The 21,486-nt window shown below is 38.5% G+C and overlaps 1 protein-coding gene across 1 annotated transcript in view; it reads left to right on the forward strand.

Annotated features, from left to right (window-relative positions):
* ano3 (anoctamin 3) overlaps nt 1-19,710 on the forward strand; it is a 94,734-nt gene extending 75,024 nt beyond the window's left edge. Inside the window, exons 17-26 of the mRNA XM_088340436.1 lie at nt 541-705; nt 807-843; nt 923-1,034; nt 3,437-3,494; nt 4,441-4,538; nt 6,487-6,644; nt 8,049-8,201; nt 10,446-10,596; nt 10,673-10,862; nt 12,062-19,710. Coding sequence (XP_088196562.1) covers nt 541-705; nt 807-843; nt 923-1,034; nt 3,437-3,494; nt 4,441-4,538; nt 6,487-6,644; nt 8,049-8,201; nt 10,446-10,596; nt 10,673-10,862; nt 12,062-12,244 — 1,305 coding nt within the window. The 3' untranslated portion in view covers nt 12,245-19,710. The remainder of the gene's footprint in view (nt 1-540; nt 706-806; nt 844-922; nt 1,035-3,436; nt 3,495-4,440; nt 4,539-6,486; nt 6,645-8,048; nt 8,202-10,445; nt 10,597-10,672; nt 10,863-12,061) is intronic.
* Nucleotides 19,711-21,486: the final 1,776 nt, after the last annotated feature.

Raw genomic sequence — 21,486 nt, forward strand, 5'->3', positions numbered from 1 at the left:
CCACTCTTGGGGGGCCCCGTTGTGGTTGCGGGGCCCGAAGCAGCTGCTTACCTCGCTTATGCCTTGGCACAAGGTGTGCTGAAAAGCATAAATTAACACTATACTCTATATGGATGGGTACAAATGTGGACTTACATTACATATGGATGCATACAACTGTGGCATCCACTACAGTATATATGGACTGTGACATTTTCGCCGTGGGGGCAGTAAATAAAACCGAAATGTCACGAACCTATTAACCAATTAGTATAAGGGTGTTTTAGCTGACATTTGCTTGTATTATTTGTCCCTGTACTACAAGTTCACTGTGCTTTGCGGCATAATAATATCCCGGGTGAAGTAAACAGTTTCCTTGTGTTACACTGTAGTACATGGTTCTTACTTCGTGGAAATTCACTTAAGACTGGCGGTTATGCAACGGGTTAACCATAGAAATTGTGGGAATACAGTATTATTTAAAAAAAACAGGATTTTCTATACTTATCGGATTTACTGTATCTCTCATTTCAGCAGCCTATCCAAATGTTCTGTGCGTAGATTTCTCTGGTGCTGACAGCCGTGTTTGCTGTGGTAGTTTTCCGTCTCATCGCCATGGAGAAGTTTGCGTCTTTCAACTGGCATTTTGTCAAGAAAAACTGGCAGTTTGCCACCTCTGGCACTGGCGTCTGCATCAACTTCATGATCATCATGTCGCTCAACGTGGTGGGTGTCATCTCCTGGGAAGCAAATTTTCTGTGAAATTATTCATGGAGAGGAAGTTTCATTTTTCTGTCGCTTAAGGCCAGTGGTTTTCTTCTTTTTAGGTGTATGAAAAGGTGGCCTATTTGCTAACAAATCTAGGTGAGCTCACTTTGGAACATTGTTCTTATTTGTGGCCCAGAAAAGTTAAAAAAAAAATTCTTTCTCATCTTACCTGTAGAGCATCCACGGACTGAATCTGAATGGGAGAACAGTTTCGCTCTCAAGATGTTCCTCTTTCAGTTTGTAAACTTGAACAGTTCCACGTTCTACATTGCATTCTTCCTAGGAAGGTAGGAAAATGTCTTGTTTCCTGTCCTTACACTGCGGATAAGTTGCCTCCTGACAAGTGATTTTCCAAATCCCCCAGCAATTAATCTGCCAAAAAATATTTCATTTTCATTGTAGAGTTATACGCACCAAAATATTTGAAAACTCATGCTAGGTATGCATGCACATTACCATGAGATTGACAGTTTTTTAAATCTCCTGCATAATAGGGATCCACAATACTATTTTTTATCAGACCAATACCAATTGATACTCACTAAACCTGAGTAGCCAATGGTAGTTATTCCAGATATTGATACAAGTGGTACCTAATATTTCAGAGCTGCCCATCATGAAAGACTCTGAATTTGAAAGATATATATTCAAATCCCTTCTTACGACTAGATAGATAGATAGATAGATACTTTGTTCATCCCCGAAGGGAAATTCACATTTCCAGCAGCATCCCTGAGCTGAGAACAATCGAGAACAATCGAAAATAACACGGGAGCTGCGGGAGTGGCTGCCATTCGTGACTAGTCGACCTATGTAAAACGGTAGATACGAACATTTTTTTCGGGATGTTGAAAAATATGCGGACATTGCTGTAAGTTAGATTTTGTATTGTATGCACATTTTTCCGAGTACAGCAAATTACTGTAGTGCTTTTTTCCTCTGCGTGGAGCTGTGAGAGGTCACCCAGCATCCACCCCAGAGAAAAAAATCCGGCCTCTACTTCCTAGTTCGTGTGTAAACATACAGTGCTACGTGTATTGAATCTCCAGCGCGCTCAGAACTTTTTATCCTTGAATATCTCGTGCATCCATTCAATGTGATTGGTGTAAAGTGAAAAGAAAAGGTGAGCCGTTTCTTTTGAAATGAAAGTGGAATAAGAAAGCTTGATGCGGTTGAGAAAATGGTTGGATCGTTTTTTTTTTCGACCACTTTCTGCCATGGAGGAGGAAGTCAACTAACTCTTGAAGCTCATCTTCCAAAAGTAGGTTAATATTAACTTTATTTATATTTATAGAGAATATTATTTTATGAAACGTTTATTTTTAGTACAAAACAATACAGGTTACCCTTACAAGCCTTAAGCATATGTATATAAACCTTAAACATACAAAATATAGCACTGAAGCAACATACAAACAAATTCAACTACGAACGACCTATCTCGTTCCTAAGTAGGGCAGCGTCTGTATTAATACATAAATATCTAATTTTCCTTTTTACAAGAATGACAGGGCAGCACATACTGGTATCGACACGAATACTGACACCTTAAACCGAGAATGGTGTCGTAACAATATTGTAATCAGTACTCACACAACTTGATACCCAAATCATGAGTACTCATTGGTACCATTCCCCGGAACCACTTTGATGAGTTCATACTTTAGTAGTCAAAATAAGGAGAGAAGACTTCAATGGATTCTGAACTTGCAAGAAGAACAGCAGAGGACCGTAACCTTCAATAAGAAATTCCAACCTGTTCCAAAAGCCCTCCCCTGAGCCATCACTTTTTGTTATATCTCCTAGGTTACAAAAAACAGATGAAGAGCAGCAAAAACATTGGCCGATAGTAACAATTATGTAAACATTAAATTAATTAATTCATTCATTCATTATCTGCACCGCTTATCCTCAGTAGGGTCGCGAAGAAAGAGAAAACAATAGTAGTCAAAATAAAGAACTAGCATCCTATGCAATATCCTTTGCAGGTGTCCAATAGTAAAAACAGAACAACCTTATTACCCTCCTGGCATTGGTACATATAATAAATTAATATTCTTTAAAGAATGCTTTTGAGTGAACTTATCTGAATTTTAGTTTCTGTAGATTTGCCAGTATAAAACAGCCGATACCAATAATTATCACCGTTCAAATTTTTTGTACTTTAACCTAAGGTTCGTATTGGATACCTGGTATTGGTATTGGTCCATAATTTAAACTAGGTTTTTTTAAAAAAAATTGACTCATTTTTCTTTCTGTAAAATCAAAAATGACGACACCTTAACAGGTAGATACATTGGCTCATTTTTTTAATATTGGTTCTCAAAGAAACAACAGAAAGAAAATTTCAATCTCCATATATAACAATGGCACTCATTTTAGTACAGTATTTCCTTTCTTAAAATGAAAAAATAATAAAAATAATTCTTAAAATAGCAAACCTTTCTGCTTATCCGGAAAACCTTGTTTTTTTGCCAAGTATTGTTCATCAGTTCACATTTATTCAACAGGATAAACTGAATGAAGTTTATGGTTCAATTAATCAAGTAGTTATTTCACCTTAAGCCCCCTCAATATAATATGTTTTTTTTTTTAATTTAAACAAGTGTTTGCGTCTCTTCCTCGGGAGTTCATTAGTTGTCTGTGAATTGGATTTTTCGACTAACGTTGGCGGTTTGAATGTGTTTAGGTTTGCTGGCAGGCCTGGAAAATACAATAAACTCTTTAATCGGTGGCGACTGGAGGAGGTGAGTGTGAGCGAGCATCAGTTAAGTGGGGGATTATTTTTTCTGTGCTGTAATGACTTCTGCTTATTAAAAACAGTGTTGCCTCTACTTTCAAATTTAGTTCATTCCCGGAGTAGCTTTGTAACCTGAAACTCGATCGTTGTTATCAATGTCTTTTTACCTTTCTTTATCACCTACTTTGTTGGGACCCATTATGTAATGAAATGAAATGAAATTATGACTTGTATGTGCAAAAAAGTCAATCAAATGATGTAAATAACAATAACATGAGATGTGGGTCCTCTCAAACACAATCTGGATAGTGGCCATGGACTAAACAGGAAGAAATCAGACAAGGGGGGCAGCACCAGGTTACCACACGGTGGGCCTATAGGTGGCTGTGCTTGTCTTATGTCCTCTTTTGTTCATTTTGTCTATGAGCATATAGGCAGATTTTCTGATTTTAGTACAGTTTTACCTCTACTTTTGAATTCAATTCCTTCTGGGAATAGCTTCGTAGTCTGAAAACTTAGTAAGTAGAGACCATTTTGAATGTAAATGCAGTAATCCGTTCCAAGCCCCGCAAAAGTATATGTTCTTTGATAAATCTTTAAAAAGCATCATAACATTAAACAAATACATGTTAAAATGATATTGCCATTACAGTAAACATAAAACAAAAGGCACATTGTGTAAAAAACAAAGAATAAAGGAAATAACACAAATATTTTTTCACTTTTTAATTTTAACTGAGGAAACGAAGAGCATGCTGGGAATCACGCATAAGCACTGGGTTACCAGGTAGAATTCTGGGAAAGGCAATTGTAGTGTATTTTTGACTTTGTATCCTGAAACGCCTTTTTAACTAGAGGCAATATTTTCCCATTCATTTTCCCTGTGATTTTAAATGTTTGTTAAAATAAGGCATTAAACGAAATTTAATTTATTTCTTCAATCTTGATTTCAGTGTCACCCGAGCGGCTGCTTGATTGATCTGTGCTTGCAAATGGGCGTCATTATGTTTTTCAAGCAAATCTGGAATAACTTCATGGAGCTTGGTTATCCGTGAGTATTTAGTATTTAGTTCAAATCTGCCTTATTTATATGGATTTTTGTTTTATTTTACTTTTTTTTCCATCTTTATATGTATTTAATTACGGTTATCTGTGAGTATTTCATTCATCTTATTTTTATTGCTTTTATTTTTTATTTTTTTTTATTTTTACTTTTTTCAATATTTAGCTTGATTATCCTACAGCATTTAATTCATTTTTTGTATTTGTTTTTTCAACATTTTATGTATTCATTTTTTATATTTAGCTCGACTGTACATTCATTATATTTTTATCTATCTTATTTTTTTAAACGTTTTATTTAATTTTTGTATTTTTCTCTTTTTCTTTTTTCATAGCTTGACTATCCTTCAGTGTTTAATTAATTTTATTTTTATTTGTCTTTTTTATTCACGTAATTATTAATTTTTAGTTTGGCTATCCATTAGTATTTAATTCTTTTTATTTTTATTTGTCTTTATTTTAAAAAAAGATTCTAACTCTATTTTACTTTTTTAACATTTATCTCAGCCATCCATATTTAAATTATTTCATTTTCATTTCTCATGTATTTTGTTTTTATTTTTATCTTTTACATTTTTATTTATTCATTCATATTTTGCTCGGCTAGCCGTAATTATTTAATTCATTTTATTTTCATCTGTCATTTTTAAAAAAATATTTATTTTATTAAAATATGTTCATTCATTTTTACCTCAGCTTTCAGTCAGTATTTAATTCATTTCTTTCATTATTCTTTTTTTTTAACATTTTATCTATTTATTTATTTGTTTTTTAATCTTATGTGGAACTTTTTTATGTAAAATCTTATATGGTTTCTTGTGAAAAATTCAAGAAACCATAGTGGAAAATCATTGTATTCATTTGGATTTGAAATGAACATTAAAATGTTAGACAAACCTATGATAGTGATTAATACCTCTGAAAGTTGGGTTTGACTCCCCCATTGAAAAAAAGATGTTTTAAATGTATTCATTTTGTTAAGATGTCTTATTAATATGTAAAAATTAAAAAAAAATCCTTGGGGAATATTATTCAATGTGGAATGCTCTTCCCCCTGAGATTCGATCTGCAACCTCAGTGGAAATGTTTAAATCTAAACTTAAGACACACTTCTATTCTATAGCACAGGGGTGGCGAGCAAGTTTGACACAAAGAGCCGAAATTTTTAAGAGTCAAAGAGCCACACCACGCACTGACCTGCCATGAAAGACAGACACACACAATTAAAAACATTATTTCCCATTACACACTCCTCTCCTTACAATACAGAAAGTATTGTTCTTGTGTTGATTTCAAGGAAAGTGTCCACCCTCATTACACACAAAAAAACTAAACATGAAACAAGGCAATGTGCCACAGTATATATAAAATATGATGAAGCAAAGAGCTGCATTTTTATCGGCCAAGAGCCGCATGCGGCTCAAGAGCCACGTGTCTGCCACCCCTGCTATAGCATATGAATGACCTATATTTTATGTTGACAATATCTGTGCATTATTTGTTATTGCAACATCCGTTGCAGCCTGGTCATCCTGGAAGGGGGATTTCCTCATGTGCGGTCCCTTCTCAAGGTTTCTTCATTTTCCTCATGTTGAGGTTTTTGAGTTTTCCTTGCCCTCATTTAGGTTTTAGATCAGGGGATGGTGTAATAATAGTCTGATGTTTGTGGTCTGTGGAGCCCTTTGAGACAAGGGCTATATAAATAAACATGACTTGACATGAATGGTGTTATTTATCTATTTATTTATGTATTCGTATTTAGCTTGGTAATCTTTAAGTATTTAATTCATGTTATTTTCATTTTTGATTCAATTTTCAATTTGAATCTGTCATTTTTATATTTTCGTATTGATTGTAAAATAGCTTTTTTTCCACAGCCACTCCCCAACTTGTGCAGTTTGCTGCGTTCGTCCCAACCCAGTTGTTGTTTTATTTAGTTTGTTGCAGAACTGGTGGTCGCGACGGAAGATGAAGAAAGTTGGCGGTGCCGTGGGGCAGAATGTGGAGAGTAAAAGCCAGCTACCTCAGTGGGATCGAGACTGGAATCTGCAGCCCATGAACGCGCACGGCCTTGTGGACGAGTACCTTGAAATGGGTGAGTTGTTGAATTGGTGGGGTGAATATTACAATTTGTCAAGTGTGTAGCAACGGACATCACAAAGAATGTCGGGATAAAGCCAAAGACTTATAAGACACCTGTCCACAAATTAATTTTGGACACTAATTCTATGAAATGAAATGAATTGAAATGATCTGCATTTATATAGCGCTTTTCAAGTCAATGAAGACTTCTCAAAGCGCTTTACAATGTGCTTCACATTTCCCAATTGTGGCCGTGAAGCCATGTAAGGTGCTAACCTGCTTATTGGGGGTATTAGGGGTTCAGTGTCTTATCCAAGGACACTTCGACATGTAACACGGAGGAGCCGGGATTCGAACTGCGATCTCTTGATCCCAAGACGAGTGCTCTACCTCCTGAGCTACAGCTGCCCATCAATACTTACAACTCATTGTCATGTCTTATGTCAATATAACGGTCTTTTTTTAGTCAAGGAGGAAGGTGGGGTGAACAATTTGCAGATGCCACTTGGAAAGCTACAATTTCAAAGGTCCATAGCTCATCTATTTGTATCAGACATAGTCTGATGCAGTTCAAGATCTTTGGGTTAGATTTATCACCATCTAAGGTCGCAGAGTGGTATCCGGCCAATCTGAGTCATATGTTTTAGGCCTGCCCTAGTCTTCTTCTTTTCTTGCGAGGAATATTTGACATTTTGTCATCCCTCTTCAGCCTGAAGAATTAATAAAAAGAAAGAGCTCAGGTGGAAGCCTAAGAACAGGTTGGAATTTCTTATCTTAAGGCTTCACTCCCTGTCTTCCTTGCAAGTTCCGAATCCATTGATATCTTCTCTCCTTATTTTGCACATATAAACTGATTTCAGCATTTTTTTTTTTTTATAAGTGGAAATACGACTTAAATGTGAGTATACACGGTAGGGAAAATATCTCCATGAGGAGAAATTCAGCCTTTTCATACATTGTGCATGAGACAGCGCCAGTATAATTGTCTTCATTTATACTTTGTAGGTCAATTTAAACACGCCAACCCTTTTTTATGCGTTGCTGGCGAGTAGAGGGTCGTATCATACATCGTGTTTGAAGGAGAAACAAATTGCAATCAGAAGCCATTTAAATTCATAATCTACTTTTAATAAGCGGAGTAACTTATGACAGTTGAGTTATAGAATTGTATAAGTAACACGGCACTGTAATAGCGTTCCAGAAACATGTTCCTTTGTAACGCGATGGTCCCATCCTGAGGAAAATTCAAGGAGCGAGTGTGAAAAGCTAGGGGTGGTCGACTCATCCCTCCTAAAAAAAAAAATCCCCATTGAAATAATCTAGATGACTCAAAAGGAAATGACTGCTCCATCAAATGAAATTCTTGACACTGTCCTGCCCGTCTGCAAATATCAACAATGCGGTCGTTTTCTCTCAGTCCTCCAGTTTGGCTTCACCACCATCTTCGTGGCCGCTTTCCCCTTGGCTCCACTCCTGGCCCTGCTCAACAACATCATCGAAATCCGTCTGGACGCTTACAAGTTCGTCACACAGTGGAGGAGACCCATGCCCGCCCGGGCCACTGACATTGGTAAGTTTGATCCTCTATTTGACATTTTCAAGTTTTTTTTTATTACAGTTCCAAGCACATTTTCCTGTTTGCCAAAACTTTATTTGGAAAGCAATCGTTTTGACTAAACACAGATGAAAGCTTTTCTTAATAGACTTGAGTTTGACGATCGGGGTTACAGACACTGCAGAGAATCCAAAAGGATTTTGTTTAATCAACCTTCTGACATTGAGTCTGTTCACGTTCAGTCTGGCGTATTTATATTAACGCAATACAAATACATGGAAATAATTTAGGTATGTAACACACACACATGCATTTTGAAGACTGTTAAACATTGTAAAATAAGCAACTCATTCCATTACAATCATTGGACCAGTGCACACGTCACTAAGTACTGTACGTTATAGTCATGCATTATGTTCACTATTAAAAATTATAGGCTCTTTTTTTCTTGGGACCCTTTATTATGAGGAAAAAAGGCAATCAAATGCACTAAATATACAATGTGGTCCCCCCTCAAAAACAATCGGGACGACACCGATTGACTGAACAGGAAGAAGAGGTTGTGCGAAGGGAGAGCGTAAGGACACCACACAACCGTGGGCCATTGTGTGGCTTTTCCTGTCTTACGCCTCCTTTGCATTTATTCCATGGCATATAAGCTGCCTCCCTTATTTCAGCATGGTATTTGATACTTTTGTTGGTGATAGGAATGAGTGGAGAGGTGTTGTAAAAGGATAGTGGGATGTTTAGACGTGTTCTAAGGGATGGGCAGGGCACCTGTATGATGCGGCAGGGGTAAACCAGTGAAAGCTGTCGGGCCCTGCTGTTGAAGAGAAGAGTGCGTTGTGTCACCCTGACCCGAGTGACATGGCCGCTTTCTTGTGTCCCATTTCATCTGGAGGGACGAAAGCATGACCAACTTGGGTGCTGAGGTGCTTAACTTGTTTGGGTGTTTGGGCATTTGGGTTGGCCATGGTATTTTTTGTGTGTTTTTTGCTACTTTTTTCCTTTTTTCTTTTCCTTGTTTTTGTAAACATGTTTGTCTTGCTGTCGGTCACCCCTCTTGAGGGACATGACCAAGGTAGATAGATAGATTTTATACTTCTAAATTTGCCTAAGATGCGGATATTCATGGTATGTGTTATTTTTGTATCAACGCTGCTGCTCATCTTCCAACGAGTGTTCATAAGATGCAACAATTGAACGTTACCCCATTGTCATTATGTCCCGAGATGTCAGACAGACCCAAATGCAGGACACAAGGAGACAAAAAACTAGGATATGATCAAACCCTGATGGGCGCGTTTATTCAATAAACAAAAAAATGAATTCATCAGGATTGAGGAGGGAAAATTTGAGAGGGAAACTTAAGAGGAGGTCATGGGGTGGGGAAAGTGTTAAAAAGATAATTTTTTTCAAAGATGGCTTGTGAGAAAGGTCTTGGGATGAGGAGTGGACTGCTGAGAAGTGGAGACTTGCAAGAAAAACTTGGGGAGGTGGTCTTAGGGTGGCGAAGGTCTTAAAAAGAAGATTTGGGAGTACCTTTAAGAAGATGGCTGGTGACAAAGGTCTTAGAATGAGGAGGGAAGACTTGAGTGAGAAATTTGGGGAGGTGGTCTTGGGGTGGTGAAATTCTGAAAAAGAAGATCTGGGAGTGCATTTAAGAAGATGGCTGGTGACGAAGGTCTTGGGATGAGGAGAGGTACTGCTGAGAAGGGGAGACTTGGAAGAGAAACTTGGGGAGGTGGTCTGTGGGTGCCGAGGATCTTAAAAAGAAGATTTGTGAGTGCCTTTAAGAAGATGGCTGGTGACAAAGGTCTTGGAATGAGGGGACTGCTTAGGAGGGGAGACTTGGGGAGGTGGTCTTGGTGTGGTGAAGGTCTTAAAATAAGATTTGGAAGTACCTTTAGGAAAATGGCTAGTGAGAAAGGTTTGGGGATGAGCAGGGGACAGAACAAGGGAGTCTTTGCAAGAGTAGCTTGTTGTCGCGGCGAGTTAAAGTTTTGAGCAGAATAAAAAATAACGAATTGGTAAAATAGCATGGGAGACTGGAGTGTTTATAGTAGGGGTCCGCTAATTGGCTGATTAAGGGCACCTGGTCAGGGGAGTGAGAGGGAAACGGGGAAATGGGGCAGTGCTGCCATCTTTTGGAGAAGAGGATGGGCTGCAAGCGGTTAACCATGACACATTATTGTTTTATTTGAATTGTTTACCGACCAGTTTATAATTCCGGTTGCGCCATTCTGTTCACCATATCAGGCATCTGGCACGGTATCCTCGAAGGTATCGGCGTGCTCGCCGTCATCACCAACGCCTTCGTCATCGCTATCACCTCGGACTACATCCCCCGCTTCGTATATGCCTTCAAATACGGCCCCTGCGTGGACAGGGCGTACCGCCATGATGACGAGTAAGGTTTTCCGCCCCCCAAAAAATGAACATGTCAATTGCAGCAGCAGAGCGGTTTCACTTGATGTGCACTGCAGGTGTTTGCGAGGCTACATGAACAGCAGCCTGTCCGTGTTCGACATGAGTGCTCTGAAGAACAGCAGCGAGTCAGAGTACTGCAGGTACCGAGACTACCGTGCTCCGCCCTGGAGTAAGGTGCCCTACGAGTTCACTTTGCAGTTCTGGCACGTCCTGGCTGCCAGACTGGCCTTCATCATTGTCTTTGAGGTATGTCGACTGGTGTTGTTTTATTCAGGTCCCCGTGAAATCCGAATGAAATCTGAATCTGGAAAGCAAAACAAACTTTCACATTTTAGAGGGATCAATATTGTGAAAAAAATAGTTTACGAGATATCAACCATATTTTTCGGATTAAATGTTGCCAAAAAATGCCTAATTAAGAAGGATAAACATACTGGAGTATAAGTTATTTTGGAAGAAATGTATTTGATCAAATCTAACACATACATGTCGGCTTGAGAGGCAATTTGAAATAAAAAATAGGCCGAATAAGGTATACTAATGTTACATGACTGTAATGCCTGGTAATCTCAGTCATGATGTAACATGTTAAGAATTATTCAGATAACCCTACCATAAAGAACATGCTAACAAGTTTACCAAACTATCAGTTTCACCTCAAACCACTAAATCCAATAAAATCCTCCTTTGTGTCACATGAAACAACCCCACTCCCCAAGTTTCTTGCAAACTCAAATCTTTCTTTCTGCTTCATATGTTTGCATCTTGTAATCTGCAGAAAATGATTTTCTTTTCAGTGCCATTTTTGTTCAAGTCTTCTCAGCTGTTTACTGGTGTTGTGCGGAACGTGAAATGGCCCACCTTGCATACGTCACACATGCAAACGTTACTAGAGAGACTTTGTATCTCATTTTAGGGGTAAGTTCTTAGAACCTTTGCACCTTGTATAAAAATCACTTAGTGAGTTGAAAATATTGACTTTGGTGAAATGACGCCTTATCTTCAGAACATTCATGTCCTGATTGGTGAGAAAAGGTCGTATTACCAAAGTAAATATTTTCACCTTGCTCAAAAGGGATTTCTGTACACGGTGCAAATGTTCTATGCTTTACTGTTCTGATTTTTCCCAAAAATTGAGATACAAAGCCATTTTAGAGACGTTTGTGCGGATGACATATCCTTCGGTGGCATTTCACTTGAGGGGACATTTTTTAACTCGGGCCTAAAGCGCTCTCTTGCCCTACAGTGAGAAAATAACATGTGAAATGATATACCGATAATAATGTGTTAATAATTTCAAATATAAATCGCAACCGGAGTATAGATCGCACCCCCGGCCAAACTATGAAAAAAAATGCGACTTACAGTCTGGAAAATACGGTATTTATCAGGTCATGTATCTACTGAAATGAGCATAACCGGACATCGTGGATTCCTTTCTTCAGCACCTGGTCTTCGGTATCAAATCCTTCATCGCGTACCTGATTCCGGACATGCCCAAGGACCTTTGCGACCGCATGCGCAGGGAGAAGTACCTGATGCAGGAGATGATGTACGAGGCAGAACTGGAGCACCTGCAGAAGGAGCGCAAGAAGAATGGACTGCGCTATCACCACGAGTGGCCTTAAACTCGCCCCTTTGCCCGCCTGCTTAACCGATTCACCAAAGACTTCCCCTGTGACCGTAAAACTCCACTTTGAAGCTGCTTCAGAGTAAACGCTCCCCCATCCCCTTTCCACCTTGTCCCTTACAGCATCTTCCCGACTCCCCTTTTGCTGCGTGTGACGGCCTCACCTCCAATGTAATGTTTACTATGCAGATAAAAGGCTGCAGCGGTTGTCTTTGTCAGCCATCTTGCACTCTCTCTCTTTCTGCGTGGCAGCTAGCACCTCGCCTGCTCACACGCGCCGCATGTTTTTCGTTCTCGATGACTGACTGCACATTGCCGTCCAAGCATGCCGAATACTCGTACGTGGTGAGATTTTTTTCATAGAAACAGCATTTGTCTGCGGGAAGCCCGGAAAAGTGCACGGTAGTGTTGTGTGCTTGGTTGGTGTGAGCCATGCGAGGATTTTGTTTTTTGTGCTACCGTTGAGCTCGACTGCCTTTGTATGGAGGACCGATTCTTTCATACGTAGAAATAAATGTAGAAATACTTACAAATATATGCCATATGAATAACCACATACAGATATCACACAATACCAAAATATATGACATAAATGCAATATATTTATTAATTGATGCATTTTGTAGATATTTTGTCGTGTATTTTGTTGAAGAGGGGGCCCAGATGCTCGAGCATTTCACCTATTGGTTGATCAATGATGAACAAATGAACTATTATTGTCCTGCTTCCGTGTTCCTGGTAGCAGTGGCGCTACCATAGCGTGCACAGCACACTACTTTAAACCAGGAAGCCAATAGACCCGCCCCCACACTTTGATAACATTTTGTTGAGACAAAATAAACGATAAAATACACCACAAAATACATGAATAAATACACGACACAATTAATGACAAAATACATGAATAAATACATGAATAAAAATATGGCTTAATTTATGACAAAATACACCACAAAATACAATGCAAAACACATGACAAAATAAATGACAAAACACATGAATAAATACATCAATACCCGGTAAATACATGACACAATTCATGACAAAATACATGACATAAATAATGACAAAATACACCTCAAAATACACCATGAAGTAGATGACAAATTACATGAATAATTGGTAAACACATGACATAATGCATGACAAAATACATGAATAAATACATGACAAAATACATCACAAAATACAATGCAAAACACATGACAAAATACATGAATAAATACATCAATACCTGGTAAGTACAGGAAACAATTCATGACAAAATACATGACATAATTAATGACAAAATACTCCACAAAATACGCCACAAAATAAATGACAAAATACATAAATACACGGTAAATACATGACATAATGCATGACAAAATACACCACAAAATATATATTTTTTAAATACAGGACAAAGTGCACAATAAAATACATAACAAAATACATGAAAAAATAAATGACAAAATACTTGAAAAAATACATGACCTAATTCATGACAAAATACACCACAAAATATGTTTTTAAATACACAACAAAGTACACAATAAAATACACCACTTAATAGATGAAAAAAAATCATGAAAAAATACACGACAAAATACACGACAAAATGAATGGCTACATACGCAACAAAATACACAACTAAATAAATGACTTTGTAAAATAAAGCATAAATATATGAATAAATTGCATAATAATTGCATATTGGTGGATTTTCATATGTGTTCATTCATCTATTTAGCATACATTTTTAGGTATTTATTTATTCATACATGTATTTGTATTTATGGCTGCATCGATCCTCCGTACCTTTGAGTTCACCGGACGGGAACTTTGAATGATATGACTGTGCCTAAAGTCGTGCGCCGTTTTCACGTGTGCCTGTTTGGTGCTGCACGTGCGCTTTCAAGCGCAACAAGTACTCACTCCTCTCATAACTTTGTTTGCCTGCAATCCATCGAGCGAGTTTTTTGGGGGCTGTGAGTCACAAATACTTAGGTGCCCGCTGCGGTCTCATGGCCCTAAAACAACAAACGTAACTCCCAATATCGGCGATGTACGCACTCAGGGGCCGCAAATTCCCCCTAACGTTCATGGCCTGCTTTTCATTTGTTATTGGAAGAGATGGAGCATGGTTAAAAGTTGGAGGATACGGACATACCTGTGGCTTGGATGTTCGCTGCACAAAGATCATCAAGCCGGGGAAAAAAGGCAATTTTACGTCAAGTTTATTCTCCGGAGAAAGATCCCGGCCTGTTGCGGTTTTAATGGCGCTGTGATGCTAATTGTTATGAAGGTCCTCGAAATGTGACAAAGGCTGTATGTCATTGTTTTTGACCAAACTCAATGACTTGGGAAACATTTAGAGGCAAAACCACAAGCCTCCAAAATGACTCACAAAAATAGTCGAATCTCCGTTCAGATTTCATATACTTATTATTGTTTGCAGAAGTACAGACGCTGCCCGACCTACGAACGAGTTAGATTCTGGACGATCGTTTGTAAGTTGTACTAAAAATAAACATTTCATACAATAATATGCTCTATTAATATGAATAAAGTTGAGTTTAACTTACTTTTGGAAGATGCGCTTCAAGAAGTCCTCCTTTGTGGTAAAAAGTGGCTGAAAAAAAAGCGATCCGACCATTTTCTCAACCGCATTAAGCTTTCTTATTCCACTTTTTTTGCACGCTAGGGATATGGAACAAGTTGTTATGATTGCACACGAACCAGGAAGTAGAAGCCGAATTTCTTCTTCGGGGTGGATGCTGGGTGACCTCTCACAGCGCCACACGGTGGAAAGAAACACTACAGTAATGTCATGTACTCGGAAAAAGGTGCACACAATACAAAATCGAACTTACAGCAATGTCCGGATATTTTTCGACATCCCGAAAAAAAGTTCGCGTCTACCGTTTTACGTAAGTCGAATGTTCGTAAGTAGGGGAGCGTCTGTAGTGTTATAAATATTTGTATTTATTCATTATTTATTTATACAGTGGCTTCTCTACATGCTAATCAGGTCTGCATCTGTATAGCGCTTTTGAAGTTACTCAATACCTTCCAAAGCGCTTTACAATGTTCTTCACACTTACCTATTAACTCACACACTGATGGCCAGAGTAGGATAAAAACAAAATTTCTTGACCAACAAGATTTTTTTTTAAAAGCCATCTCATGTAGTTCTGCTAATTATTTGAATCATCTTTGTTCTTCATCAAGTTTTTTTATCACTAGAGGGCGCTAAATATTACACAATGTCCAATTAATTACGATAAAGTTTTGCGTATGAATATTAAGTGTTGACCACCGTTGGGGGGCTTTGTTTGGACTGCTGCGATAATGGGGGCCCCGGCACTTTTAAAAATGGCCACCACGTTACAGCGGAAAAGGCGGGGAGATTTGGAAGGGGGCTCGATCATTAAAATATCCTTCATTAGTAATGTTTTGCACTTCAGTTTTAAAGTATCCAATATAAAGACTAATAAATAGAGAAACATAAAATATTCACATCTAAAATAAAAACTACATTTAGCCGGGATATTGCACTTAATATCCGAGAAAATGAATGTTGCACTTAAAACTGTAACAATGACAACATGACAATTAAAATACCTTCAATGTGCAAAATATTTCCCAAATGAAGTCAAAGTGTAAATAAAGTCAACAATCTAATGTAGAAACATTTAACAGTACATAAATAAAATACTTCTTCTGCAACAACTACTTGCACCTAAAACCTAAAGCTGGGGTATTGCACTATGAACTGGGGCATTGCACTTTCAAACTGTGTTTCATCACTGAGGTTTAGTGTGTTTTTAGCTTTGGAGAAGAAGCTATTCCTCAGTCTGTTCATTCGGGCCTTGTGGGATCTTCAGTTTGAAAAAACGGTTAAAGGGTGATGAGTCTTTCAAGACATGTTAAAACTTTGCTGAGCTAACAAGAGCTGGCAATGTCCTCCAGACTGGGCAGGGGGCAGCCGGTGATCTTTTGGGCCGTGTTTATAATCCTCTGTAGGGCTTTCTTGTCCACAGCGGAGCAACCTGCGTACCATGATGCTGTACATTAGGATGCTCTCTTGGTTGGCGTTGTAGAATTTCACCAGGAGTTTCTGCTTCCAGTTGTTTATCCTGATCACTCTCAGGAAGTGGAATTACAACGAGCTACTCTTGTTACAAAAAAAAAAGATATACGAGATGTATTTCAAGCAAAAATCTTGCCCAATAAGAGAGAAAATCCTGGTTATGAGAATATCCACACTCTCTGTGGTAACAGCGAGTGCAGATACCAAAGCCGCAAAAGAGTTTACGCAGCTCTTTCGCTCCACTAATTTCTGAAGAGGGTTGTATCCTGCAGCAAATGTCTAACTGCTATAAGACGGGCCTTATCGTGAATAAAAATTCTACTCAAGAAATTCATCAACGCTGAGGACAAAAAGCTGCCGGGCCACAAGCCCATGAAAGATCGGCTAATCATAGCATTGTGTTCTAACGTCAGTGGTAACTAAAAAATAAAGGCGCTGCTGCTATTGTATCATGCAGAAAACTCATGTGCATTTAAAGGGACAGTGTATAATATTTTTTTATTAAAAAATCATAGGTCAAGAAATCCTTAATTAAGTCTCAGCCATGTTTGTCTGCTGTCTTGTTGCATGCCGTGGCATTGGTTTTTGTTCGCATTAGACAACAGTGCTATCTAGTGGTCAAATACTACACACTCTGGCTTTAAGTCATAAAATTAGCAATCGCAGACTTCCTCCATAATAAGTGCTCATAATAAACTCACTTTTCTTCAATCTAATATCGGATTTATCTTATTAATCTATTTTTATTTTCAATAATATTTAATAAAACGTGATCAGGAAAATGTATTTTATAGCCATTTAGGGTCAACTTGGATGATTTTAGGAGGCCGGAATCACATTAATTGGTTTTCAGTTATTTCTTATAGGGCACATTTTTAGATATGAGCTCAATCTGGGAACAATTTAATCCCGTATGTAGAGGGGCCACTGTAGTTAATATTGTTTTTATTTTGTTAACTATACTATGATTAATTATTCAAGGGTTTATTGATGTATTTATTATTTTGGGATTATTATTTTAGAATTATTACCGTCATTATTTAAAATATTGAATGGAAGAGAAATAGTAAACAAGAACAAACTTACATCACTGTGCTGGTCAAACTTTGACAAAAAAAAATATTTTTAAACATATTAAACTTGGTTTTGATTTTTGCCACGAAAATGTAATAACACATGCAATGGAAAAGTTTAAAAATATACAGGTTTTTTTCAAAGTCAAGGATACAGAAATTCGTCACATTTACACCATGAAAATGAGGGAATACTGTTTAGTTGTGTTTATTTTATCTGTTGGAAAAAATCAATTGTGTTGCTGTTCTGTTTGTGTATATGGATGATTTATTCTGTTTATTTTTGTATTTTTTTTAATTTTTTAATTTTGCTTACTTTGAGAAGCCCTGTCTGCGTTTCTCAGGTGTCCACAGGATGCCTGCCGTTGATCACCTTTTGTTTATCTTATGTTGTACAATACAATCATATCAGTACCGTGCGGTCAGGGAAGGCAGGTGAGGCACAGCATGGAAGTATAGAGTTAAAAATATATTACATGGTTAACTTTTTCTTATATAACTTCACAATTTTTAATACTTATTTTCCAAATCGCCGAATGTTAACAATATATTATGAATATTATCAATACAATATGGTATGTGATGTACAACTGTGCTGGGGAGATGCAGAGCGAGGCACGCAATTCTCTTGCCTCATGGCAGAGGGCGATATCGAGACCAAAGATTTTGAATTGCCCATTGCGATAGAATTAGAGGTAGAATTAGCATCATGTTAAGAACCGTAACAGGAGGAGAACCCAAATGTGTGACGTTTCTCACACAAGCTTTTATTTTACGGAAAATGGGGCAGTCACGCACGTTAACCCAAACGCCAGTGATTCGGCGTTCGTTGGGCGGGAGACGTAAGGCAGCAGTCTGGTGTGGAATGACAGGGAGCCAGAGGCTGACGGGATCGATACCAATTGCACGAGCAGAAATCGGACAGATGGGGTCGATACCGGACAGGACGGGACAGACAGGATTGATATCAAAACTGGATATCAAAATTAAAAAGGACAAACTAGATGAGAACGAAACTGGAAATCAATATAAAACAGGACAAAATAGACGGGAACAATACCGGACAGGAAACACAAGTAGGAGACCGGACAGAGTCTAAACCCACGTCTTGCGGGTGCAGAGGTTCGTTGACGAACTGACAAAGGGTGAGTTAGAGCACTGAGCTTAAAAAGAAGGGAAGCCAATCTGTCAACTAGCCGCAGCTTGCGCCACACGGGCGGGACCAATTGGGCGCCATGGCAACCGTGACACATCCAAACTTTTGTTTTTCATAATAGAGGATTATCTATTATTTTGATGTTTCATTCAAACTGAACAGTGCTTAGACCTCATTTATAACAAAGTAAGACAATAGAACGTTTTTTTTTCCATGCTCCAGTTCATATCTTGCGTTCTCGCTCTGCGAATCAAATAATAAATAAAACATGGGACCATTGAGTCATAAATCTGACTGTGCCTCACCAGACATGAACCTCACAACACGTCACTGAATTAAAACTGGTTATAAGCAATGATGCTCCATGTTTTTTGTGGGGGATACCGTTTATTCTTGTTCCTTCTGACTCTAAAAAACAAAGCTGTCCTAATATATGGGATTATTTGAGTTGTGTTTAAAATACACTTTTTTTTCCTACATCAGAGATACTAAACTTGTAAGGAAGATCATCCAGGTTCCTTTCGATGTAAAGATTGAAAATCTATGCATGTAATCCTTGTACAGTCCAGTTTGCATGATTGAGTGCCTCCGTTCGGGCAGCACTAACATCAATAAGTTTGTCTTACAGACGCATATTTTTATTTCAATACCGAGGATTTTACAGAAGCCAGAGAAGACGCATGTTTAGTGGAAGAAGTCCATTTTCAAGTGTTGCTGTTTTCTAGACTTTAAAAACAGACAAAGGGGATGGATTCATCCGTTTGACAACGAGTTGTCCAAATGGTTATTGATTAGCTCCTCTACACAAGTATGCAGTCTGCACAGAGAGAGAGAAAAAAAACGTTGTTTCGAATGCCTCCTACTGCTTCTGGCAATAGCACAAAGTGAGACTATTGTAATAATTAGTAATAACTGCTTGATATGCACTTGCTGATTGCTTGGGATGGAATTGACTTGAGATGTGAATGATTGACAATAAAGATTTAGGCTGTTTGTTTTGATAAGCGGGAGGATGTGACGTGAGTAGATACATGGTTTACTTTGTTCTTGTTTACATGTAAAAAATATATATATGTATTGAAGTGTATAAAACCAATGTAACATAAGATCATTTGGATATCACTCTTTTCTGTAATAAATCATGGATTGTATCTTTTCAATGGAATTCTATTGAGTTTATTGCTTCATTAGTGTTACTGGGTAGCGAATATGTCATGATTACCGATTGGAATCACCCTGTCCCTGTCACTCTCCTGTTGTCAGTCCGTCTGCAAACCTCTGTTGCTACAAGGCAAGCCTTTTTTTTTACCCTGACTTCCGCCTGTCACGTTTTTGTTCCCGTTTTTTCACCTGTCCGTTCCTGATCTTCCCGTCTGTCTCCGACTACAACCGCTTTTTTGATCCCGACCACATGTGCTCGCCTGTCCCGTCTTATGACCCGTTTTTGTTTCCAACCACGTCTGCTCTCCCGTCCTGGCTTATGGCCCGTTTCTGACCCGACCACGTTTCTGGTCTCCTGTCCCGGCTATAGACCTGTTTTTCCGTCCCTGACACCGCCATCGCCCGTTACAGAAGATCCACTTCCGTATTCGGATCACGATCCGATTGCGTGAGCTAGAGGTAAGATCGGGCCCAAAAAAAGCACCCGAGCCCGACGCAGGCCCGAGGGGTAATAAACCCGACCCGGACCGAGCCCGACTAATTAACTGGATTTGCTGGCCCGGCCCGAGGGGCCCGAAATTACATATTTTATTTATAAGGAGGGGTGATTTATGATAACAAATTAAACTCTGCCTTTTGTTACAACATCTAGGCCTAAGTTAAATAAAACTGTATAAACATTTACATCTTTTATATTTCTGTGTCTGCACTGCAGATGTTACATTAAGCGACAATCTGTCATTGACGGGTTTTTTTTTCGAGGTAGCGAAAACATTTAAGGGCGTCCGTCATTTTGACGACTTGATCATTGGGCCATAATCCACAGCAGCAGTAGTAGTACGTCCTTAAGATTTTAGCGCACTTTCATTGAGGGGGTGTTGACGACGTGTTGTGCCCTTTTCCGACTCCTATGAAAATCCCCCCCCCCCCCCCCCCCCGATCGTATTCTATATAAAACGCTTTTTAAAACAATAAAGCGAGCTAAATATAATAACTGTCTTTGGGACGAATGATAATATAGATGTCTGACGTTCATTACTTTTGCCAGGACAGCTTTTTAAATGTCTGATCAGCGTCGAGGTCCCAGTCTTTTTGCTATCGTATGCGAGCAAATTGCCACATTGACACTCAGCGAAGCCAACGCAAGTCTGTGTATCATTTTCTACTATCAATTTGAAATTGCTCCACACTTGACTCTTACCAGAGTGCGTTTTCCTCGTCAGTTCTCCTCTTTTGAGTTTATCCTTAACTTCTTGTTGGTCCGACTCCATATCGGGGATACCAGGCCAAAATCACGCGAATTTGCGGAGGGGAAGATTATTAAGAGGACAGCATTCACGTCACGTCACGTGCACAGAGCATGCTCTGGCTCCGTTAAAAGCAATTACAGCTCCTTCTCCGTTTTATCCAAATTATTTATTTTATAACAAGTATTCCTTGGTCTAGTATCCATACATAGTTTAAGTATATATTTTTAATGAACATTTAACACATTATTAATTAATTTAAAAAAAAAAAAAAAAAAAAAAAAAAAAAAGCAGGACCGAACCCGCCCCGACCGTATGACTGACATTTCAGGCCCGACCCGGCCCGAAATTGCCTCGGGTTCGGGTTCGGGTTCGGGCTCGGGCCATAAATCTTAGCTCTAGCGTGAGCGGCTTGCTTCCCGCGTCCAGCGAGCACCGGATATTTATTTTATAACAAGTATTCCTTGGTCTAGTATCCATACATAGTTTAAGTATATATTTTTAATGAACATTTAACACATTATTAAT

The sequence above is a fragment of the Urocampus carinirostris genome, chromosome 7 (assembly GCF_059441175.1).
Source record: "Urocampus carinirostris isolate Australia breed hairy pipefish chromosome 7, RoL_Ucar_1.0, whole genome shotgun sequence".
Taxonomy (NCBI): Eukaryota; Metazoa; Chordata; class Actinopteri; order Syngnathiformes; family Syngnathidae; genus Urocampus; species Urocampus carinirostris.